Below are 25,745 nucleotides of genomic sequence, written 5' to 3' on the forward strand. Positions count from 1 at the left end.
CCGTTTCCGCTGTGGCTCTCAGTCACACTCCATACAGTACAAATTGTTACGTCGCTCACCAATCCTTGTTATCTTGATTCTCGACTAAAGTGTTAGCCAACACCCCCCCCCCCCCCCCCCCCCCCCCCCCAGCTGTCGTTGGCAGTCCAGTCATTCAGTGGTGCGTTTGTAATCACCCTCCCCTCCTCCTTCCCCCAGCGAGCAGAGGACGGGTTGTAATCTTCGGGAGCTAAACTTAAACACAGAGGCGGCGGCACCGATTGTTGTTGTTCTTCCCGACAGACCGAACTAAAGCTCTGGGACATGGCCAGAACGGAACAAGTCCTGGTGCTAGAGCCACAACACGAGCTGAAATTCAGAGGTAAGAGCAGAAGACCAGGAGGAGGAGGAGGGCAGGCAGGCAGGGCCCAGTGCTCCCACTGTGTGCCTCTCCAACTGAACTGCCAAGTATAGCTCCAAAAGGCTAGCTTCTACTACAAGATAGTGTCAATGACGGGCATGTGGGTTATTCACATGTTCAACGTTAGTTCTTTCAGGCCCGTGGGTGTGGGTGAGACATGCGATCATGCATGGCCAACTGTGTGCGTGCACTATAGGCGTTGGTTTTGTGGCGATGACAGGTGAAACGACGCTAATGCGTTGGTGCTAACGAGCTACATGTAGCATTGAGCTAAAAAGAGCTAACTCATTAAGCTAGCTGTCATTGCACCGTTCAAGGAAGGCAGGCCCCGCCGCCCCATTTCTTTAATCCAGCCGTTTAACTACAATGATAACATTTAACTGTGCACATTCTCCACATATCTGTGTCAGAAAGAATCTGCACAGACTGCACTTTAACTACTTAGTAAGATGGTGTTTACCTAACGTTATACCCAGCACGTTCTACAACCAAGTGGACACTGTTATCATTTAAATTTCACTTTTAAAAGCTATGTTACTTTGAAGTCTTAACTATTATTATAGCTGTGCTGAAATTCTACGCCAGTTATTTATGTTACACCCAGGCCTAAATGGATACAAAAACAGTGTCTAGTCTACTGTCTAAACACCCGGGTGTGTCAGGAATAATGGAAAACTATTTTTATGGTTGTTAAATAATTGGTTACTTCAATGATGCACAAGACAGCTACATTTTGTCAAACTTTTGTTAGTTTCAGTTGTTAAGCTATCACTGTGCAGTTGTTAAGCTATCACTGTGCAGTTATTTTTCATGTGTAATAAAGAGGTACTGAAGCCACACGTATTATATTCTCTTACTATATACACATGTCTACACATATTCAACCTAATATGCATAATAAGCCCTGCTCCCTGCCTAGGCTCCATCTCTTTCTCTCAAACCAACCAATCCTGTCAGATGGTGCTTTCCAATCACTGCTTTGATCTATATCTTGTAACGGGTGTTGACACTAAGGGTTGCCCACCTGCCCCTGGCAGGTAAAACTTTCGGGCAGGTGACGTTTGCTTTCAGGTTGCCGGACCGGGCAAGTGCTCGTTTAAGAGGGGACGGAACAGTCTATAAACACAACATGAGATATCTGTCTAAACGTGGCCAGAGCTTCTAGTCTGTTGAATGTAAAATTAGAGCACTGTCAGTGTGTACCTATAATGTCACTGTGCTGTTTTCACTGTTGCTGAACTTAAAAATATGAAATAACACAAGTGTGAAACAATTAAACAAATTTAACAGGTGTGAACCCATAGTCATTATTTTAGCTATGTAGGTATTTGGCATAAAAATGTAGGTATAGCGTTTGTTTTTATTGTACACGCACAGCCCCAGACGATGGACGATTTACTTTTCGGGCAAATGGGCATGACCTTTAGGCAAATAGAACATGACCTGTACTTGCCCGACTAGCAAGTGCCTCTAAGACCTTAGCGGCAACCCCTGTTGTAAACTGATCCATGCACTGGATTTACAAATGCAACCACAAGACAAGTGGGGAAGTTTGCAGTCACAAAAAGTTAAACCCACAATTACTAATGATATGAATAAAGGAATGTCCTTTACAAAATTATTTACAACTCTTGTCAAGAAAGTTTTGAGATTGAAATGACAAACACATTTTGCTTGCCAGCAACTAAACAAGGTTCTAACTTTGTCGGTTACCTTAACAACCCCTAATACTATTATTTTGTCTGTGTTCTGTACTCTGCAGGCCCCTTCACAGATGTTGTCACTGCCACCCTGAAGCTCGGTAACCCCACAGATAGAAATGTGTGTTTCAAAGTCAAGACAACTGCACCTCGCAGATACTGTGTGCGCCCCAATAGTGGCATCATTGACGCTGGAACCTCCATCAATGTTTCTGGTTTGTAATAATTAATCTTGTAAGACTTCTGAATAAATAAGTGGTAATTTTAATGTAGCTTGGATTCCCTTAAGTGTTATGGTTGTTGTTACACATTTTTACAGTATAATACAGGGTTGGGCCAAAGTACTAGTGTATAGGTGGAAGTCCAGGTTGACTAATAAGATTCCTCCTTTCCACAATGTTAGTCACCTGGTGTACATTCCAAAACACCCGGGCATAATGTGATTCTAGCACTCTAAAATGCAACTTCGTACTTCGTATTTATTTCTGTCCTTGGTGTAAACAAGTGAATAAATACAAATGGACTGACCTAATTTGTTAAACCTCAGCATTATTGTAATGGAAAACATAAGTTGAATTATAACCAAATCTTCTTAACCATAACCTTTGCACTGGTCCAAAAATAATTGATCTGAATCCCTGCAGATGAAAAAAAATGCAGTTTGGCTAGTTGTGGTGGTTTCTTTTTTCTTTGTATAGTTAGCAGGTTAAGATGTAATCTACAATTGTTATGTATTACCTTTCATATTGGGCAATACAGGAAGTTAACACTGGGGCTTTAATGTCCTGCTTTTCCTGTTCTTCTGTTGTTCACAGTTATGCTACAGCCTTTTGACTATGATCCCAATGAAAAGAGTAAACACAAATTCATGGTGCAGTCCCTGCTGGCCCCATATGACATGACTGACATGGAGGGAGTGGTAAGTAACTGTACATTCGGATATAATTAACATAACTTTTAACACTTTTTAAAGCAGCATTTACAAAGTGGAAGCTGTAATTGACTGATCAGGCTAACATTAACAGCTTAAAATTGGGAAGGGAAAAACAATTGTGGGGGGGTGGGTGGGGCTCTGAACCCAGGTACACCATGCAAATATAAAGAGGAGAGCTGGCACTGCTCTGAGTCACTACCCCTGGCTCCACCCTCAACAGTCTTAATTGAGTAAGAGTTCACAAAAATGCGAATAAACTGAATCATTTTGGGGGAAGTGAATAATTGTCAATTGCCAGTTGTCACCTGTGTGCAAGTTCAGATCGATTGGTGAACCCACCGAGGAGAAAAATGAGGAAGGAATAAAGGACAGAACAGTTTCCTCATTTTATATTCATCGATCCGCACACTGCCACTTGCTGGTTCAAGAGAATGTTTATTCAGAGCGAGCAATGTTTCGGTCGTGAGACCTTCCTCAGGCTTAGAAGGTCTCACGACGAAATGAACAAGCAAGTGGCAGTGTGCAGGTCTGTTGTCTTCTACCTGTACTACCTTATCAACTTTATTCACCTACACACCTGCTTGAAAAGGAACCGGATGTGCGGAAGTCTCCTCTTCCGAAGAATTACCATTACCAGTATTCTAAATTCTATATACTGTTTACAGACTTTTTTTGCAGTCTTTCTGCAAGAATGTTGTATCATCATGAATATCATGAAAGAAAGTAACACGTCTTGTTTTATTTCATGTTTAGCATCTGATATGTGGTGTTGGGTGTGAATGTTCTTGACAACCAAGTCTTCATTCTTGTCCACAGTGGAAGGAGGCTAAACCTGAGGAGCTGATGGACTCAAAGTTGAGATGCGCATTTGAGATGCCGCTAGAAAATGACAAAACTGTAAGTAGATGGACTATCCCTTGGCACATGCATCCGTACATGCTGCATGATGCTTCATTGTCATTTCTTACCCCTTAGGCTATGTTTTATTTTTTTATTTGTTTTGTTTTCTCTTCAGTTTTACCTTCCTAGTGTTTAGTGCAAGCAGGCTTGTCATTCAAAATTCACCAGCAAATCCCCTCAGTAAATGTCCCACTCATATCAGCATTCTTGAGTTACATGGTTTCTTTTGTGCAGTTTTCCCCCTTCATTATGATTTTATCTTCATTGTTTTCTTTGTTTCTCACTCCCATCTCCACTGCCACATGCATGTCTTTGTCTTCTCCCCCCTCCTCCCATATCCCTCCTCTTCCCCTCGCACCTATTCTCCACCTGTCCACTCCACTATCCGTCCTCCCCCCGCTCTCTGCAGCAAGTGAAATCAGAGAGTGAAGGCATCCAACCTGTGTCCTCCTTCCCCATTAAGACTGAGCACTCGCCTTTGCCCAAGTCAGCCAGTGCCTCTCTGGATGACGGAGAGGTAAAGAAGATCATGGAGGAGTGCAAGAGGTTGCAGATGGAGGTGCAGCGGCTACGGGAAGAAAACAAACAGATCAGGGTGAGACACACAGACGGGCTGGTGCAATCAATCCCTTATTCATTCCTTCACTCACTCACCCTCACATGCTTACTCACTCACTCACCCTCACTTCCCTCCCTTATTCATTCCCACTTACAAGTTAGTGCACCGCACTCTATCCTTCAATGGCTCCTTCTCATACCCACACCCAAAGCTGTATATGGCTGAGGCATGCACCAGTCGGAATCCTGAAATTGTGGTGTGTTCAGTTGCACCTCATGAAGTCTGAGATTTTTGTTTTTACCATCTGAAACTTGCACATCTACTGACTATATAATGTGTTTTTTATATAAAGGTCAATGGGAATCTGGTGTGCATACAAAATCCCTTGGCATCCTCTGTATCCATGTATTAAAAACTGAACCAGGCTAACAGAAGAGCACAAATGGATCAGTGTGCTTATCCATGCTTTACCCCATTTCACCTCTTTTTTTTTTTAATAATGTACCATTAAATTGATTGGATGTAACATGTAATAAACATACATGTACATTTTACTGTATCTGGCATGTTAACATCCCTGCCCCCACTTCAGTTAAGAGGGCATTCACAATATTTATTTTCAGATTACAAATGGCCGTTAATTTCAAGGCAGGCTTTGATCAATATTAACTTTTAATTATTCGTAACATAAGCTGTTCAGTGTTCAAGTTGAGTGTTATATATATAACTTTTAAAAGGTTTTCAGATGTTTGTTAGCAACAACTAGATCCTTGAGCAGTATATCCTCCAAGCAACTAATTGATTTTATTATTTGTTAAAAAAAGAAAGCTGCGTCCCCCTGACCTCTGCTCTCGTGCTCTGTTTTTTCTGTGCACGGTAGGAGGACGATGGACTGCGGAAGAGAAAGGTGGCATCAATGTCCTCTCCTCACTCCACCTCCATGGCGACATCCAGCATGAGGGAGGAAGGTCTAAGCACCCGTATTCTGGCTCTCTGCGTGCTCTTCTTTGTCATCGGAGTCATCATCGGCAAGCTAGCCCTGTAAAGTTAGACAGATGGACAGACAGACAGATGGCATGCTCGGGAGGACAAGAGATGATGATGGCGATGGCGGCGATGATGATGTTGTCTTCTCGGTTTATGTTTGTTTATTTTATCTTTGTTTTATTTTTTAGCATCCATATGGCAACATCACAAGGGTTTGTTTGAGTACCGTGGAAAGTATTTAATGTTTAAAAAGAAACAAATGTCAAAACAATACAAAAGGAAATATTCGAGTGAATCGCAAGTAGGAACAGTTTCATTGCAGGATTGTAGGGCTTGGTCATTAAATTATTATTATTTTTTTCTTAAATTATCACCATCTCGGCTTTCATCTTTTCTTCCGTCCATCCATCCTTTCCATCTGTCCCAAGTTCACAGAGACAGAAGATAATGGAGTGAGTAAGGGAAGTGGCTATGCTCCCTCCGGTTGAATGTCTCACTCAGTCTTTCCTTGATTCCTTATCTAAACCTCTTTAAGTCTTCACATTTCCTGTTTCAGAAGACATCAGGAGAGGCGGTCCATTGATCCGCTCCTGAGTTTTTATCTTCCACGTAGTTCTGACGATGCGTAAAGAGACAGGAAATGCAGGGAATCCGCGAAAGACAAACATATTATCTATTACAAAATGTGTTCTATAATGTGTCTGATAAAAACGGTGTGAGCCAGTAAAAGCCATGGTTGTGTTCGTTTTTCTTCATTTGAGCTTCTACACAAGTGTCTCTGTCGCTGTGTGTGTGTGTGTGTGAATATTTTAACCAGAGTGTGTATTTGTACCCAGGTGTAAATTGCTTTCTCAACACAGTGCAGTAATTTGCACCTGAGGCTGAAAGTCTAATAATTGTGAATGGTCAGTTTCAGGTATTTAAGGGTTAAGTGGGTTATGCCTGATTTATACTTGTTTGCAGCGTGTTGTGTTGTGAGCTTGTAAATCTGCTATTTTTGGTGCGTGACACCGGCGTGCAAACTTAGTATAAATCACCCTTTAGGGTTTGCACACATTACTATGTGCGCTGGGATATAAATAGTTTAAGATCTGCACCCAGCTGCATACTGCATGCATTACTAGGAATACCTGGGTGCAAATATACAGTTTTAACTGTCAATTTTTTTTATTTTTGTTTGTTATTGGTTTCTTTCATTTAAGGAGAGGAAACCAGAGAGATGGTGAATTTCAGGCTGCTGTTGCAGATAGAGAAGTAAGGGAATGGTTATACAAATCCTGTTACCCAAACAGATTTCCTGTACACAACAGAAGAACATGGTGTTACCTAAAAAAATAATCTTGAGTGTGTAAAGTTCAGCCCCGATAAGAAAAAGTTGTTTGTTTTAGTTTTTTTTGTTCAATTCAGTCATTGAAATATTTTGACTTGTGTGCTGCACAGTGAACTAGTTTAAATTAGATTAATATTAAGCGGCAGTGGATTTTTCAAGCCATCTGATTTTCTCATTTTAATGTTTGAATTTTCAGACTGTTGATATTTGCTTCCTCAGGTTGACTAAAGAAATGGCACCAGTAAAAAAAGAAAAGAAAAAAACCTATGCCCCTCATCTTAAACCAGTGGACTTTTTATGCAAAACCAACTTGAACATTTAACAGTAATGACATCAGTGTATATAACACTAGTTTTGGCAACCTCGTTTATTTCTGCCCATAGAGTATTATACTGTTTGTGTTCCAGTGCATTATAGCAGTTTTTGTTTTTTTACATATCCACTATATTTTTGTTCATATTATAAATGCACTATATTCTACTGTCCACTGAGCTTACTGCATGACATGATCTGGATTTATTCTGCTCTCATTTGTTGTGTTTTGAAACTTCTATAAGCAAAACAAAGATTACCGTCTTCTGAAAAAGGGACCATCTTGTGTCTGGTTTATCAGTGTGTTCTCCCTCTTTGTTTTATTTTATTAAATTTGATTTCCTTTATTTTTTGGGCTTGGTTATTTTAGAACAAAGACGGTACTGTAGTGTGTTGCTGCCTTGGCTATGAAATGGCCATCTGTGCAACCAACTGTTATGAAGTATATTGTTTTGTTGCCTGAGGGAGCATAGGGGATTGGAGATCGGGTGGCAAGCACAGGTATCAAGGAGGACTGACTTGTGAATATACACTACGTTTAAGAAAAACGGCTTCAGAACACATGCAGGCCACAAAGTCTCACAATGTAACCACAAATTAATTGGATACTGTTTTGTATGTACATAAAAATAAAATGGAATTCAAAACATAAAGAGCAACGTTATTAACAAAATGTAGTTAAAAGAAGATAAAGCAACCATTATGGATCCTGTAGCATAATGAATTAAAAATACATAAACCCCCAACTACTTCTTGTGGAAAGTTTACTTTTTCTTTTAAGTTTGCATGGGAATTCTACCCATGTAAAGGAATGGTTTCTGCAGTCTGATTTAAATTTGTATTCAGTTTGTAGAATGAAGAATGGGTACAGTTCAAACGAAAGTACAGGGAGGTCAATACAAGGGGATAAACCAGAAACAAAGACTTGTTCACATCAGGGTCCTCCATCCTAAAATTGCGATATTATGTCCTTTGGCATATTAAATCTTCTGATGGCACATAACAGGCTTTCATATTATTTCTGAAGTCAGTATCCCCAAAAAAACCTCCAGTGTTCTATGGTTGTTTATCCAGCAGGCGGCGACAGATCAGCGACGAACAACGCCCACCCAACAAACAATATTGCGTCATCAGGCCTTATCCAGGAAGTAGAAAAAACAACAATTCGGGCCAGGGCGAAGTGTCAGAGTAGCTTTAGTAGCTAGATCGATTATTTTTCCACACGTATTTCCTAGGTTTTGTAGGTTTTGTGTTGCCTCCGATATGTCTTTGTTCGCTAAGATGTTTGGTGGAGGCGGAAAAGGAGGAAAGGGACCCAGTCCACAAGAAGCGATCCAGAAACTCCGAGAAACAGAGGAGATGCTAACGAAGAAACAGGAATTTCTAGAAAAAAAGATAGACGCTGAACTGCTCTGTGCAAAGAAGAACGGCACAAAAAACAAACGAGGTGAGACATTTTCCCCCACACCTGCAATATTTCGCCAACGAAAGGTTATTAAAGCACCCAGTGTAGCATACGAGTGCGCTACTTGACAACTCTAAACTCGATCTGTCATTTAGCATCAGCATGCTAGCTATAGCTGCTAACTTTCACGTCGAGCGACCGTGAGACTGTATCCCGTCCGAGGCTCGATGTTTACAGACTGTTGAACCACTCGAGACCGGTGGTCGTCGTTGTTAAGCTCAAATTACACTACAAAATATAACTTGTGTGTAAGTGAGGATTTCGTGTTTGATAACTTTGCGATCCAAATTAATCCAGAGGTGTGATAACATGTTATGTAGACAGATCTAACCACACAGGTTGAGGTTATTATTGTAACGTTAAAATAAGGCTTGTTCGACTGTTTTACAGTCAGCTGTTGACGTTAATTGAGAAGTTGTTGTCACGGGGTGATGACTACAATAACGAGACCAGTGTAACGTTCTGGAAAGTTTCAATATAAAACTATAGCATGTTAATTGACCCACTGATTTACAAACAACAATGTTAGTCACGTTAGTCAGCAATAAGCCTTATTTATCGACAATAACTTTTATTGCAAGAAGTAAAGTACAGAGAAAAGACAATCAATTAGGAATTAAAATACTGTACCACCCTTTTATCTTTATACAACATAATAAAAAATGATAGTGTGTGTGTATATCGGCCTAACCTATCTTGTGTACATTATGGGTATTTCCCTCCCCAGCCTCACAAAGTTCAACAGACTGACTCATAGTATCTCACTGGCGGCATACAACCACACATTTTCCATGACAGCCCTTTAACTATGTGATGGTCACCTGATCATGGCCTGGCAAGTTTCTATTTCCTGATGCTGTTATCTGTGAATCAATTATCTATATCATATGTTCATGTTATGACATGGAATAATTGCTCATTTTTATTCGGAACTCTTTGAGCCGTTAAAAACTCCACCTACAGACTCTAATATATAGCCATTCATCAAATCCACCTGGTTGCTCTGAATTGTCTCTGAACGAACAAACAAATGTAAAAGCAGCCCACCTTCCTGTTATAACGGTGACATGGAATTTGGAAGCTCTCTTTTAAAAAAATAGGCCAGAATCTTTATCACTCTGCTCTCAAATTAAATGATTTTGTAACACACAGAATGTTCGACCAGCTCAGGTTGTCATGACAACACACTGGCCTTTCCTGTCTCAGAAAATGTCTTACTCTTAGCTCTGACTTGTCCTTTGCTACCAGTTATTTGACCCACACTGAAGGCTAAATCGCTGTCACTCCATCTTTATTAACTTACTAGTTTGCCTGCTGTTATGTGCATCTCCCCTCAACATTCCATCAAATATTAAATCTATATATATCTGTTTAGATTCTTGTATGTCTGTCTCCCCTTAACCATATACAAATCTACATTATCTGGCTGGCTCTCTCCATGCGTCTATTCTAGGCCTAAGCAACATGACCTCAAAGCAATAGCTCGATTATTTCAAACTTTTTCCTAGATTATGATGTTTTTCTTTTCCGCTATTTCGTTATTTTTGTATGCCACCATTGTATAATTAAGTATACCACAAGGTGGTTAATCAGACTAATCGATTTAGACAAATTTAAACTATATTAGAATTTGTCATGTTTATTATTCGGTTATAATTTGGTTATTGGTTCTCTATATATCGGTTTGATATATGTTTTGGTTAATTGCCCAGCCCTCTTATTCACCCATCCATCCGTTCATCTTGTTTGTGTGTCTGGTGTTGTTCCCCTGCAGCGGCTCTGCAGGCCTTGAAAAGAAAGAAGCGGTATGAGAAGCAGCTGAGCCAGATCGATGGAACACTGTCCACCATCGAGTTCCAGAGGGAGGCACTGGAGAATGCCAACACCAATACTGAAGTGCTCAAGAACATGGGCTTTGCTGCCAAGGCCATGAAGTCTGCCCATGAAAACATGTAAGAAGGGTAGAAGGCCCATCTTTATCATGGATGAGTTTGCTTGCTTAGGTGCTAATTAATAGTATAATTCCATTAGAGATTAAGGTTCATGGTTTTACAACAGAAATCATATGTATATGTCCCTTCTCTAAGGCATTTTTACAGGATATATCAAACAAAAACTAGGCCTGAAAGTATTTTTGACCCATAGGCAGCAATACCACACTAATAGACAGCCTTCAGGTAATTAGAATCGGTGACATGATTGCGTGAGTGTTAAATAGACTTTTTTTTCGCAAATTTGTCAAAGACTATATTATAATAATATGATTGCATGTAAAATGCATCTAATTTATTTTTTACCATGTAACGATGTTGTCGTTATCGTGATACCACAACAAAAATGTTGCGATATCATCGTGGGCCTTTTTGCTTATGCTGTCGCCTTTGGTAATTTCTCATAGGATTTAATGTAAAAAGTCTGTGCTCTATAATAATTTTTTGAGGAAAGTGTAATCGTTCCCTTATAACTCAACCTGTTTGTACACATACCGCAAGTTCCTGTCTCAGGACCTGTGTTGCATGCATAGAGTATTAATACATTTACCGCCAGCATTAATTAATCCCTCGCTAGCGTATTGTGGATTGTGCAGTCCGGGTAGGGAATGAGGCATTACCCCAGGTGAAGGAGTTCAAGTATCTCGGGGTCTTGTTCACGAGTGAGGGGAGGACGGAGAAGGAGATCAGCCGGAGAATCGGAGCGGCAGGGGCGGTATTGCAGTCGCTGTATCGCACTGTTGTGACGAAAAGAGAGTTGAGCCAGAAGGCAAAGCTCTCTGTCTACCGAGCAATCTTCGTTCCTACTCTCACCTATGGTCATGAAGTGTGGGTCATGACCGAAAGAATAAGGTCGCGAATACAAGCGGCCGAAATGAGTTTTCTTCGACGGGTGGCTGGCATCTCCCTTAGAGATAGGGTGAGAAGTTCAGTCACACGAGAGAGACTCGGAGTAGAACCGCTGCTCCTTCGCCTGGAAAGGAGTCAGCTGAGGTGGTTCGGGCATCTGGTTAGGATGCCTCGCGGGCGCCTCCCTAGGGAGGTCCTCGACGCACGTCCCACTGGGAGGAGACCCCGGGGCAGACCAAGGCGCAGTTGGAGGAAATACATCGACTCACTGGCCTTGGAACGTCTCGGAATCCCCCAGGAGGAAGTCACTAATGTTGCTGTGGAGAGGGAAGTCTGGAGCACTCTGGTGGAGCTGTTGCCCCCGCGACCCGACTACGGATAAGCGGCTGAAGATGGATGGATGGATGGATAGCGTATTGCAGACGTTTTATCGCGCGTAACACTTACTTTGAAGATCCAAATATCTGTAATCGCATGTTACAATGACAAACTGCTATGTGTGGTCTCCCAGATGATGTTGTGTCGGTAGGTGGTGGAAAAAGGCAACCGCGAGTGTCAGCCCGCCTGCTACAGCCCGTTGAAAACCCTTGTATTCACCAGAAACGGCCCCTCAATGTCGTTTCTGAGATACAGAGCTGTGAATGGTGGGCTTAGACTGGAAGTGGATGCGCGATTGCGCGCGCATGTTCAAAATGGCTGCGGCCACAGTGTCCCACTGTGTTGATGCGGGTAGCAACATCAGCTAGCATTACGATCGGATAAAAAAATTGATTAAACAATACAAACCCGAGAATCTCGGGTTTGGCGGACTAGGGTACTAATTTACACCCTCGTGTTCCTCGTTTGCGGCGGGCAGACGGTTAAAAGGATAGAGACTGAACCGGAGTGGCAGTTTTGAAGCACCCGGAAGAACCTGTCTACTTCCGCGTTTTTTTCGATTTGGACACCAAATTTGGTGTCAAATGCGGAAGTGCAAACGGGCGCTCAATGTTAAACCCCAGCTGCACAGGGTTTCCTTGTAATAACTCCATGGGTCCGCCTGCAGTCCCCGCTCTTACCACTAGGGCCGAGCGCCTCAACGTTGGAGAGCCTCACTGGGGGCTTGGTTGCATGTCTACCACTCTATCCTAGATTGCGCCACCATAGAAAGTGTTGGTACAAAGATTTATTTATACCCACAAGAACAATATGTCACATCACGACTTGGCTTCAAAATCTGTTCTTCTTGGTTTGTTCGGTTTTGGTTTTGTTATACATTTGTTTTTAACCTCCCATGCTGGTGTTCATTTCAGGGACATTGACAAGGTCGATGACCTCATGCAGGACATAACCGAGCAACAGGAGCTGGCTCAGGAAATCTCCGATGCCATCTCAAAACCCGTGGGCTTTGGAGAGGAATTCGACGAGGTAGGAACATTTTTTTATTTTTTAAGGCTGTGTTTTTGTTTTTATAGTCATAACTTCCAAAGTTATTATTACAACGAAAGTTGAAGGTGCCACTTGAAATTGTTTAGAAAGCTAAGAGGGTGAAACAAATCTCACTTCAGTGGAATTAGCATAATCCCACACCTCATTCCTACTCCCACTTTGAATATCTGTCTAAATATTGTCCTTGGATGAGGTGATGTCCACAGCGTCAGCATCAACCTCAGTTTTGAATGTGCTGATATGTATTGCAATAACAGATAAAGGGATATGTTGACAGTCAAAGTAGGTAGAATTAATTAAATGTAGTAGTAGTCCTAACCGGGTACTTCCCAATGAGTTCTGCTGCAATAGATGGACCAGATTAAACCTAGTGAGGCTATATATAACTTCGCCCTCAAGTGTCATGTAATCAGTGAATGCAATACAAAAGCGGGTATGAGGAATCACCTGTTTAGCAGGTGAGTCAGGAGTTGGGAGAGGCTTACCAGGCCCATTATGTTTACGGAGTCCATGGTTACTCACAGTTCAACCTCTGTTCCAGAATGTACGTCCTTATATAAATTATGTTGTGGTATACTATTAACACCATAGATGGGTTTCTTACCTCACCTTTACATACACACACAAGGATGTGGATGAAGGAGTCATAACTATGTCCATACATCCATCACATTTCATCCTGTCTTTGTTTTTGTTTAGTTTGTCTTATTTTTATCCCTCTACCATAGTGTTAAACAGTATAAATGCATACTAAAGGTTACTAGTAATGGTGAATGATTCCTAAGTGGTGTGCTGTGTGGTCCTCAGGATGAGCTGCTGGCTGAGTTGGATGAGTTGGAACAGGAAGAGCTGGACAAGAACCTGCTGGAGATTGGTGGGACGGAGAATGTCCCGCTGCCTAACGTGCCTTCCACCTCCTTACCCGCCAGACCTGGTGAGAAACATTATTATTATTTAACATTTTATTAAAATCATACTGTGAAACCTTTTTAATTAAATAAAGTTTTTTTTATATGATGACTTTCACTGGAAAGAAATGTATCTAAACACAATTTTTATTCTGGAGTATCTGCCCCTGACATACATGCCAAAATGACCACCAGAAATCTATTTATGTATTTTATTTCTGGGTTGCTCAGTCAGTACAGCACTCGCCTTTGGGACACAAGGTTCCATCAACTCAGCGTATGAGAAGCATGGCTCTAAACAGGGCTCCCTCGTAAAAAAATATCTTGTATCTCAATGGGAAGATATTGAATAAATTAATTATATAAGTACTGGGAGCTGATAGTAGGTGTTGCGCTCCACCTCAGCAATCCATCTCCCAGGGGTCTAGTGCATTGAAAAGGGGATAGACACCATCGCTCTCTGCTGATACCAATTATAAGCCCTGCTACTTACTGTACGTACTTGTGTTGAAGCTCAAAATGAAGGGGCTTTGGCTGATTGACTTGATGCTGTCACTCACTATCCGTCACATTTTTATGTTTTTATTAGATTTATGTTTGTATTTTGTAATTTAACTATGGTAATTAGTACAAAGTACAGCCACATGTACTTGCTATTTATCCACAAGATGGATGTGTCATGATGAACACTCCCTGTATTGTTCACACCCTGACCCTGCCTCATGTTATTCTCCCCAACTAATAAGCACTTGTTTTTGTATAAATAGAGAAATGTTGAAATGCTTCCTTTTATTATCACTTATGTGTTTATAGATCAAACAAGCTAGTCCAGACTCCAGACTGAACTATGGATATTGACTCGAGACTAGTCAACATGTCAAAAACATTACGAATGGAATTAATATGCAATCCGACAACAATGTACTGAAATCGCTCGCGTTATACATTTGGCTCAATTCATACTCGATTGCACGAAGGTTAAGAATAAGACATATCTTCAAGCTAATGATGTGTACAGTGTGAGCTTGAAGATGTCTTTGTGGCAAGTGACATGACGGAGTAGATATTAGGCATATCATGCAATCTGATCTCGCTCTAATCGAAATCTAATCTCTCGCATTGTGCATTTTGTTGCCCCACAGCCAAGAAAGAGAAAGACGAGGAAGAGGACGACATGGAGGATCTACAGCGCTGGGCAATGGAGGCCATGTAGACGCGTACATCACATACAGAGAGAGAAGAAGACATTGTGGGAATGAATGGACTTATGGGATATTGAGTGTGGTTGTTTTGTGTGTCTGAGGAGAGCTGATCATCTTGTAACACTACAAAACGTGGCAAAATTGCTGTAGAGTTATACCTTTCCCTCCCCTTGGCAACCCAAATCCAGAGAACAGACACACCCAGTGCTCATGAGAGTATGTCATGGTTATTTTTCAAAGCTATAAATGTAGCTTGATAAAATCACTTAAAGTTTGTACCCTTGATTACGATACAACAGTAACACTCCAAGGCCCAGGCGTCAGACATCGGCTATCATGCTAGCCACAGAAATCATATTTATATATGATTGATGAACATAATATTGTGGTTTCCATGGTTTGACAATTGAATTATGGCTAGACTATTGTCTAGGTTGCCTATAGACATGTTGGCTCACATCACCGAATGCCAGAAGAATTTCATTGTGGGAATTGAAGCCCTGAAGGGCCTGTATCTGACATATACGGTATATTTACTTGTCTTTGTTGGCACTGAACTAGCTGGATGTTTCAATAATAATAATATTAACAATGATAATACTCTTCACTCTCTGTTTTGTTAATTGATCCTGAGAATGGGATGCCAACTGAGCATGCACAAGGTGGATAAGAAGCTATAAACACTTATATTACAATACAGAGTTTCCAGAATTTATCAAACAGTTTTTGTTACAGGTTTCATCCTCGTTTTCCTGCCTCCTGTGCTACTTTTGTCACTTACAATCCCCAAACCCCAACAAACATCCTCACCAGTGGTTCTTGTTACTTATTTGGTGTAAATATACCCCAAATGTCCTTTTTAGTTTCTATTTTTGCTGACATTGAAGGGTTTTGTTCATGTTGTGTGACGCATGCAACAACAGGACATTCATAACAGTTCTCACACACCGCACGGCTAGTAAAAGAGAGACTATATTAACCCAACCCCTGCATCCTGTTGTCTGTCTGGGTCTTTTGTTTTGTTTCATATGGATTTTTATTTTTCAATTTAAATTGTAAAAAAAAAACATGTGTCACACATTAATTTCATAAAAGTTGGCGGTGGTTTATATAAGATGAAGATAGTCTACAATATCAGAGTTTTGGATTTGAGGAATTGACTTACTTTTTCAGAAACATGTTGTACATTTTTTACATAGAAAAACATGTAACAAGGATGGGCAAGCATGTTTGCATTTCTATGTTTTATTTATCCAGATGAGAATATTATTTGGAAAAATCATTAAAGCTCTCAATTCTTTTACTGTGGTGGAAGCGATGTTCTTATGTATTATATCAATGTGTATGGATTAAAATGCCAAAATTGCATTGCATACAATATCTCCTCCCAGGCCCCATGTTGGAAATTGTTTTGGATCTTTGTTACTTGCCCATAGCCCTTAGTGTGAGACAGTGATTATTATATTTTTTCCATATAGCCTTATCACCCAGTACCCTGGCTCATATGAATATCTATCATGTCATGTGGATATATACCCATAAAAAGCTTTGTGTCCACTGGCACTGTGTAACCAGGATGGGAGACATGGGTCCATATCTGATATTTTGGCAGCTGTACAGCGATCATTGTCACTGTGCCTCTTCCTCTCTGCCATTACTCACCTGTGACAGTTTCCATGTTTTCATATTCAAAGCAACACAGTCGGTCACTCACTGGCAAAGAGATCAATATCTGTTGAAAATGTTGCAGGAACATTATATTATGCAACACCTATGTGCAACACTGATTTTCTTGGTCTTGAATGCGGCCCAGCGTCGCGTAGTACTGACGTAACGAGTTGGCATGTTCACGCGTGCGCACTGCGAGTCCAACGCTGATGCAAGACATTTTTCGGCGCAGTGAGTGAGACCGTTCGAAGGATCAAACCCAACAGATTCCAGGCTATTTCTAGTTCGCAAACATGTCAGGAGACGAGGTGAGCCATCGGATCACATCTACTAATTTCTGCCTATAGATCTCTACCGTAGTTTCTGGCGAAAAGATGAAATATAAGACGTGATCGTTGATAGAATGACTTTGGGCCTCCTGTTCAGCGTTTGTCCACTCCCTGGTGCCGTTCTCCACATGGCTACAATGAACCATCTACCTCGAACGGCAGCCGAAAGCTGTAGACTGTAGAAAACTTACACATATTTCACTTGCACGCTTCACTGCTAAATCGTTTTGTTAATTTTTATTCAGTGTGACACATCAATCTTCCGTGTCACTAACCATACAATGGTTATTGAAAAAAACATCTGGCTAATTTAAGCTAACGTTAGCTGCCCGGCCTTTTGACGTGCTCCACTGGCAACGGTCAATGTGTTCAGAAGTGTTGTCTCGTAGTGTTTCATTGTTCATGGTGTTTGTAAAGAACGTTGACGGGTCATCTGTCAACGTTCTAGTAAATTGCAGCCAAGATATGAACCACATCAAACTGACATGTGACATACTGAGGTTCCCTATTAACATGTCAACCTCACATAAAACTGCCCTGAAGCATGTGACATACTGAGGTCCCCTATTAACATGTCAACCTCACATAAAACTGCCCTGAAGCATGTGACATACTGAGGTCCCCTATTAACATGTCAACCTCAATATTAAACAGTTGCATTCCTCTTCTCCTTTACTTTTAGATGATTTTCGACCCCAACATGACCAAGAAAAAGAAGAAGAAGAAGAAGCCCTTCATGCTGGATGAGGAAGGAGGAGAGGGGGGAGGAGAGGAGTCCAAGGAGATAGAGGCGAAGGAGGTGGAACCAGAGGGAGGAGAGCTGGAGCTGGATCTAGATGAGGATGAAGGAAAGAAGAAAGGTAAAGGGATGACTTCTGGGTATTTGTCAATGGAGAGAAGCACGAAGAGGGCAATTAATCAAGGAACTTAATTAAGAAGGAATGGAAGCTGGGCATGCGCCATCGAGCCAGCTGGACCAGCTATTGCTAATGAATAAACACTATTTCTGAAGGATTGTGAGTTTTGCGACCTTTGTCATATAATCGTTTCAGAAACCGTCCCGGCTGAGATCAATTTAAGTCCCAAATAGATATTGTATAGTCCCTGGGACGTAGGGACCTCCTTAGTCTGGAGCCCTGATGGGGAGGCAGTAGTCCAGGAAGGAAGTGACACCAACACTTTTAAATACTAAAAAAAAAACATATTACCCACATAACTCCAGGAAAGTGTTGTCTCCCAAACATCATTAAAATAAGATCTGGTTGCAAAAGGCGTGAAGTGGCCCTTTAATTTTATTGAGGCATCTAAACAGGGGCAGGTATCGTTTATGGCTCAGTAGTATTGCAAGATTTGGTTGTCAGGCATTTTCGTCATAACAGCACATACTTTGGTCAGAAACTTGCTCTGCTCTTTAGATACCTCAATAAAATTATACTGTGTGCACATAGAAAACCAACACAGCAGAGTGAGTTAGTTAGTTTAATTTATTGTCCACGTGTGGAAATTTGTCTTCGGTCTCAAACAACAGTAAAAACAAACAACGACAACAACACTTACACAATTATGTTCATGGTAAAAAAGCACAACAGTGGCAAATACATAACAAAAAACAAATCTAGCAAGACATGGTATCATTTAGTGCCCTGTTAAGCCCCAGCGGGGTCCAGGGGAAAATCCCCAGAATCAACATTGCTGCAATTGCAGATTGATTAGGTCTGAATAGATTTATTGAGTGCTGTTCAGAGGTAAACAGTCATCGCCCCCGACGGCGGGGGCATTGGGGCTCAAGTGGTTAATGGCATTAGGAATGAAGGAATTTTTAAAGATGTTACGGTTAGCTTTTGGTACTTTGTACTGTCTACCAGAGGAAAGTAGTTCGAACTCCCTGCAGAGTGGATGAGAGGGCTCATTTGCTATCTTGACATCTTTTTTTTCGAAGTACTTCCTTGTAGATACAACTTAATTGTTTCTGTCACTTCCAGAGAGCAACATGTGATTTGTTTTTCATTTATTTTCCTGGAACAAGGTTGCAGTCGTTCAGTTTGTTCATAAGCTGGTCCACCTAGCTCCCATTATGAATCTGATTACCGGTACAATGCATTCCATCAAACTTCTGTGTGCAGTTTGCCACCCAGTGCAACACATCTGCCACCTGGAATTGCTGGACAGAGAAAATTATGTAGATTAATTTAGCTTTTGTATATACAATATACCCTGCCCTGTGTGAGGACATGACATCATGTAATACAGGTCATGGGAGAGATTTGAACTACAGCCCGACCAATATTGGTTTGGCCGTCTGGCCAATTTAGAGTAATATGCCATTGTTTTTAGCCATCAACCTGGTGTCCCTATGTTGGGCATGCCATTATTGCCCAAAGTTTTCAAAAATACGTTAATAGAAAATCGGCCCGGGCAGCTGGTGTAGCCGTCTGTACACCTAGGCTGGTAAATTTGGTAATACAGCGTGTCGTGGGTTCGACTCCCATTGCTGCGTGTCACGGGTGCAGTACTTAGTTTAGACAGTTTTTGGTTTAGACTAGTCATTGGTTAGACCAGTCATTAGTCCTACAACTACAACCTATCTCAAACCCTCACCCTAAACCTAACCTCCCACGGGGCAGCACACCTAAACCTAACCTTAACCCATGTCTAACCAATGACTAGTCTAAACTAAGTATGCATCCCGCGTGTCACCCCCCATCTCTTGTCAGCCTACTGTCAATCTATCAATAAAGGCAGAAAAGCCCCCCAAAAATATAATTAAAGAATATATAATAACTACAAGCTCACCGTACAACACTTTGTGAGCTTTAAAGTTTGAGCTTTGACTCTTTCTAGATGTGGTATTATTAACATGATGGAAAAGTTTTACATGGTCTGAAACTGGGGCAGGGCACTCCAGATGTCAATGCTTAATTGGTTTATCTCTTCGTAGAACAATCTGACGATCTGGATGACCTGAACTTCTTCAACCAGAAGAAAAAAAAGAAGAAACCGAAGAAAGTGTTTGATAATGAAGTTGAGGAGGGAATTAAGGTTAGTTCAGTTGTGGTCTCTTTTCTGCTTCACCAGCCAAATTGGTACACTGTAAAGTCACATTTGAAAATGATAGTGTACAAATGTACATGTTTGACAGTGTCTGGAAGCTCACCTCTTTCATCTTCTTCAAATCCATAATTTGGGATGTTGGCGTAGTTTCCATTTTCTTTGAGCAAGTTTAGTTGTATAGCTTGTATATTTCAACAAGAAGGAAATTAAATGTGCTTTGCAGAAGCAAAATACACAAATTATAAAAGGACATTTGAATTCAGTAAAGGAAGAAAAAGTTAGGAAAGATTAGTGAATTCTGTAACCAACATGCTGTTAAGTATTTCTATGTCACCACTTTTGACTACTGCAGTCTGTGTTCCATGTTATTGACAAGAGACAAGCTTGTTCATTTATCATTTTAGTCTAGCTGGGATGAACAGGCTAATGACACTTCAGATAAACATTGCCGATGAAAGCAGCAGCTTTTGGATATGTCATGCTTTGTAAACACGTTCATATTGGTGTCAGTCGAAATCTGATCTCCTTTTTGTTACTGGATCGGCTCAGGATTCTTATCCCACACTGAACATGTCTTTTGTTTCATATGACACCAGGAGCTGAAGATTGAAAGTGAGCCGATAGAGGCTATAGAGGAGGACGATCTTGATCTCATGCTTCCAGCCAAGAAGAAGAAGCCCAAAAAAGTGGACTTTGAGGAGGGAGAGTTGCTGTTGGAAAAAGATGACGGTGAGGATCAATGACTGAAAAGAAAAAATAGGACTGTAAAACACTATGTTAAGTCCAGTCTTGTAATATGTTTTATAAATACGAACCATGATATAGACAGAAGGCTCTGTGAATGCCGTACTTCTGTCTTTTTCCATTTAGTTGTATTCTGTATTCTTCCTACTGTACTTTTATGTGGTTATGTAATATGCATGTATCTTAGTTATTTTATTTAGTAAAACACTTCAAAGTGCAATATACATAAAGTTTATTCTTAGTAGTGGCCAGTACATGTTCTAGTGTACTACATGTATAATGATGTGTTGTACAATGTGTTGGCAGCATTTGAGGAAGACGAATTTGGGAAAAACGATGGAATCTCATTTAGCTCCTCCATGGGACCATCCTGGGCTGGTACAGAGAGAGACTACTCCTATGACGAGGTAGGAGAGATAACATAAATGTACACCTGCACAAGCTCTCACCTTCTTTCCTCAACTAACTAACTGATAACTGTGTAATGTCCTCTCCTGTTTTCATTGTGAGTACACTGAGGCACTACCAAGGAGTTGTGAATCTTGTGATTCTATATTTATGATGACGATGACTCTCTGCTATTCCATTCAGCTGCTCAACCGAGTTTTCAACATCATGAGGGAGAAGAACCCAGACATGGTGGCTGGAGAGAAGAGGAAGTTTGTGATGAAGCCTCCTCAGGTGGTGCGAGTGGGTACCAAGAAAACGTCCTTTGTAAACTTCACAGACATCTGCAAACTGTAAGTCACCTCCCTTCTCCATTGAGCTTCGGCTTCCATTACACTGCCTGTATCTGCATAGCACAATTAATCAAAAATAGATCTAGATTCAGACTCATTTGTGAAGAATCGTGCAGCACTAGTTGGCTGTCCAATTCATTTTAGGTACTCTTGTGGTTTTTATTTATTTATTTATATATATATATATATATATATATATATATATATATATATATATATATATATATATATATATGATTAATATTGTATATCTTTTTTCCTACTATTGCTTAAAGCTACCTGATTTATGGCAAAACTTAACTTCAATTATAATCACTATTATGGGTCCCTAAAACATTTATTCATCTCTTTTGAATGCATTAATTGCATACACTATTCGGTGATATATTTTCTGCCCATTCGGGCCGAAACCGAATAGGCCGAAAATGCATTTTAGCCATTTTCTGCCTATTCGGGCCGAAACCGAATAGGCCGAAAATGCATTTTTAGCCATTTTCTGCCGAATATCTTCTGCCGAATATCTTCTGCCGAATATTTTCTGCGAACGAATATTCGGTGCATCACTAATTTTCATCGTGATCTCAATTCTTGTGGAGGAAAATCGAGATTCACATTTGAGCTAGAATTGTGCAGCACTTGGTGTGTGTGTGTGTGTGTGCGTGTGCGTGTGCGTGTGCGTGTGTGTGTGTGTGTGTGTGTGTGTGTGTGTGTGTGTGTGTGTGTGTGTGTGTGTGTGTGTGTGTGTGTGTGCGTGTGCGTGTGCGTGTGCGTGTGCGTGTGCGTGTGCGTGTGCGTGTGCGTGTGTGTGTGTCTGTGTGTCTGTCTGTCTGTCTTTTCATCAATGTCATTTTTTCCTTTAGCATTTGTACTGTTGGTTGACTTAAATATTGCCCAGATAGAAGCAAGATTACTTATTGAAAGTCAAGTAAAAGTACAAAAGTAGCTCAAAAGAGATTCAAAGAAAACAAATGAAATATCCTCCTGATTGTCTTTTTTTTTTTAAATGGCATTTTGTGTGGCTTATTACAGGTTGCATCGTCAGCCAAAGCATCTCCTGGCTTTCCTCTTGGCTGAGTTGGGTACAAGGTAATACATGTTATTTACTATAAATCCATAATTTTATAGGATAATTTATCCATTTAACTCAAAATCAATTCATATTTACAGTGGGGTTTTGTTTTTCTTTACCATCTTTTTGTAACAATATGGACCAGATAAAATTAATTTCTACTCATTGTTTCTGCCACATGTTTCTGTGTGTGTGGAACTTAATCATTCATTTATTCTACCAATAAAACCTCAAATTGACATCTGATTATGTAGACAATTTTCTTTTTTTTACGTGTTGATGTTAAGTTTGTTTAACATTTTTTCCCAACAGTGGCTCCATAGATGGAAATAACCAGCTTGTGATTAAAGGCAGATTTCAGCAGAAACAGATAGAAAACGTATTGAGAAGATATATCAGTAAGTGAGACCCATTTTCCACCATTATTCAAATACGTTCGCTGTCAAAAGTGAATTGCGTTTCTCAGTTCTATTTTTTTACATTTTGTATAATTCTTTGTAATATTTTAGTAATATTGTCTTACTATTGTTTATGTTGCCATGGATGATGGCCAGGACTTTTGCTTATATATATATATATATATATATATATATATATATATATATATATATATATATATCTTGCAGTGTTTGTTCACAAATGTATTGTGTACAGTCTCATTCTTAAAACTGCTGTGAAATAAAAGACAAAGTTTCCACATGTGGATAAGAAAGAAGATTTCCATTGATCTTATTCTGACATTAATTCCATTTTCCCATCACGCCCCCAACAGAGGAATATGTGACGTGTCACACTTGCCGCTCTCCAGACACCATCCTCCAAAAGGACACTCGTCTCTACTTCCTACAATGTGAGACCTGCCACTCCCGCTGCTCGGTCGCTAGCATCAAGACCGGATTCCAGGCTGTCACGGGCAAGAGGGCACAGCTCCGCGCCAAAGCCAACTAAGAGGTCACCTACCCGGGGCTGCCCTCCCTCTCTGGCTCCCCCCCTCTCTACTTGGGGAGGATGACTTGGGGCGAGGTGGCTAGACGCCCCGTTGTGATTTAAAACTGGACTTTCTGTATTGGGCAGGTGGAGTTTGGGCTGTTTGATAGGCTTTGATTCAGCCCAACCATGCAACGGTGTGTGAGAGAGAGGCTAAAGTTGAGTGGTTTGAAGAATATATGAAGGGGTTAGGGGTGTTCACAGGCAGGGCCACAAACAGAAGATGTGTTATGTACAATTCACATTGGTGCATTTTGCAGTCTCTGTTATAAACCCAACTCTCTCCCAGTCGCTAGGTTTTTTCATTTGCTTTTTATCCTTGATTCCCCCTCCTGGGAATTCCGAATTAACATTACTTGATTCCTTCATCTCCCTTCCTCTCTGATGTACAAGCACCACATATCGAACCAGTTGGATGTGTTTTGAGTAATTTAAAGCTGCAATCTGTAAGTTTGATGTCATCCCAAGTTCCCAACAGTTAATTGCAATTCTAACACCCGGGATTTTAATTGGTTAAAATAACAACTACTGCAGATGTGCTATTTATACTATATACCATATATATATAACAAGTTTGAACCTCTTGCTCACTGACATCAAAAAGCACATTTTGTTGACAACCCAGATAAAATAAACTTTGGAGAAAGCCATCGATGTCCTGAAAGAAGTCTTGACTCACATTGATATATTTTGTTCATCAAAATAATTTGAAGATTGTAGCTTTAAATGGAGATTGCTCTGAAAACAAAAGTGTCTTCTTGCTAGGTGATCTACAACCAGAGCGCCTTTATTTGCTCCATAACATCTTGGCCTTAACGCCTGCATTGTGAGCTTGTAGATGTGCTGTTTTTGGGGCGAGACACAATAGGCAACCCATTATACCGTAGGCTGTAATGACTGGAATGTCATTTATCACTGTTTTCTCCTGATAATGAATCCACAATGGGTAGCATGCTGCCTGTTCTCTGGTAGGTTAATGACCCTAGGTCCCATAAAACAGTCCTCTACCCTAGCTCATAACGAGATATATCAGAAAGACAAGGTTACAGTATACAGTACACTGGGGAGAGTTGTCAACTGTTGCTAGTTGCCCAAGAGACTCTTTACAAGGGTTTATTTTCAGCTAACTGATTAAGAAGAATAAGAGCTATCCCAACATGGACTATGACGGTGGCATTGATGAGCAATTGCTCTTTTTCTTTGGTTCCTGCAGTTTAGTTCAACACGTTCTACCTAGGTGGAGAGATGCGGATGTGAGACTGAAAATCAAGTGCCCAATACAAGGTTTTGTCATGTGAAACTGGTTGCCTAGCTAACGTTGACTGGGAATTCTCTCACTGAAATACACAGCATAAGCGACAGCATTTTCCTTTTTCTCAGCACTGCTGCCCTTCGATATCAACATATAGTCAGTGAACTGGCACCTCAAAGCAGATGTCCATATTGGGTCATTTATTTCAACTAAGATCCAGAAAATATACAACCCAAGCAAGGCAGCAAGTGAAGAGTTACATTTTGAAATTAAACATCCATAATTTGAATAAATTGAATACTTTGCCAAAAATCTTTACTGTCGTGAAAATAACACTGTTGTGTACTATTGAAAATATCCTAAGACCTTTTCTAATCTGAAATGGATGCATTTTTGTTTGAGTGAAACTAAATTAAACTGTCTTGTTGAATTGGCGATGGATGAAAAGACCTTGATAGAAATCATTTTAAATCTGGTTTTTACACAAATAAAATATTCAACTTGCTCCCTATCACTGTTCTCTTTCATTCAAATTGATGGCTGTACAACTGAATTGGTTATAATTTAACTACACAATGTGGCTCTTGTGAGAATGTCTACCTTGTCTTCCTTGTTTCAGATGTATTACCTCATGTAATGGAAAAACAAAGCACCTAATTGAGTTGTGCAGTCGTATTTTGTCATTAATTCATGTCTAAGGAAGGAGCAGTGTGCAGACTTCATTCTCAGTTATTGACAGTCATCCATTTTGTGTGCGGCGATTTGCAATTTCATGCATACGTGATACATAACCCTATGCGTCAGGTGGCTAAGAAAGATACAAAAATGAATAGGCCTACAGAATTGCTGGATTCAACTAACTGATAATGATGCTTTTATATTCTAAATGTAATTCAAATATATTGACTCACTGACTTGTCATAATTAGACTACAAACTAT

At 40.5% G+C, this 25,745-nt stretch overlaps 3 protein-coding genes across 5 annotated transcripts; all 3 read left to right on the forward strand.

Annotated features, from left to right (window-relative positions):
- Positions 1-134: 134 nt before the first annotated feature.
- LOC306915186 (vesicle-associated membrane protein-associated protein B-like) lies at positions 135-7,469 on the forward strand. 2 transcript variants are annotated; one of them, XM_079492452.1, is made up of 6 exons: positions 135-361; positions 2,163-2,315; positions 2,916-3,019; positions 3,851-3,931; positions 4,398-4,529; positions 5,374-7,469. In XM_079492452.1, the coding sequence occupies exons 1-6, from the start codon at positions 304-306 to the stop codon at positions 5,536-5,538; spliced, it is 693 nt and encodes a 230-aa protein (XP_079348578.1). In that variant the 5' UTR covers positions 135-303; the 3' UTR covers positions 5,539-7,469. The 2 variants fall into 2 exon arrangements, with proteins under 2 accessions (XP_079348578.1, XP_079348577.1); XM_079492451.1 differs by having other exon boundaries at positions 137-361; positions 4,344-4,529.
- A 777-nt stretch (positions 7,470-8,246) lies between these two features.
- Positions 8,247-16,273, forward strand: LOC306915202 (charged multivesicular body protein 4b). Of its 2 annotated transcripts, none has more exons than XM_079492473.1 (5): positions 8,247-8,569; positions 10,362-10,539; positions 12,720-12,834; positions 13,663-13,789; positions 14,903-16,273. In XM_079492473.1, exons 1-5 carry the CDS (start codon positions 8,386-8,388, stop codon positions 14,974-14,976), a joined length of 678 nt encoding a protein of 225 aa, XP_079348599.1. In that variant the 5' UTR covers positions 8,247-8,385; the 3' UTR covers positions 14,977-16,273. The 2 variants fall into 2 exon arrangements, with proteins under 2 accessions (XP_079348599.1, XP_079348600.1); XM_079492474.1 differs by having other exon boundaries at positions 8,248-8,569; positions 14,906-16,273.
- A 508-nt stretch (positions 16,274-16,781) lies between these two features.
- eif2s2 (eukaryotic translation initiation factor 2, subunit 2 beta) lies at positions 16,782-25,316 on the forward strand. Its single transcript, XM_079492427.1, has 9 exons — positions 16,782-16,941; positions 17,645-17,822; positions 19,901-20,001; positions 20,610-20,742; positions 21,064-21,164; positions 21,349-21,497; positions 22,527-22,583; positions 22,879-22,964; positions 23,339-25,316. Exons 1-9 carry the CDS (start codon positions 16,927-16,929, stop codon positions 23,512-23,514), a joined length of 996 nt encoding a protein of 331 aa, XP_079348553.1. The 5' UTR covers positions 16,782-16,926; the 3' UTR covers positions 23,515-25,316.
- The last annotated feature ends 429 nt before the right edge of the window (positions 25,317-25,745 follow it).

Source organism: Electrona antarctica (assembly GCF_951216825.1).
Source record: "Electrona antarctica genome assembly, chromosome: 2".
Classification (NCBI taxonomy): Eukaryota; Metazoa; Chordata; class Actinopteri; order Myctophiformes; family Myctophidae; genus Electrona; species Electrona antarctica.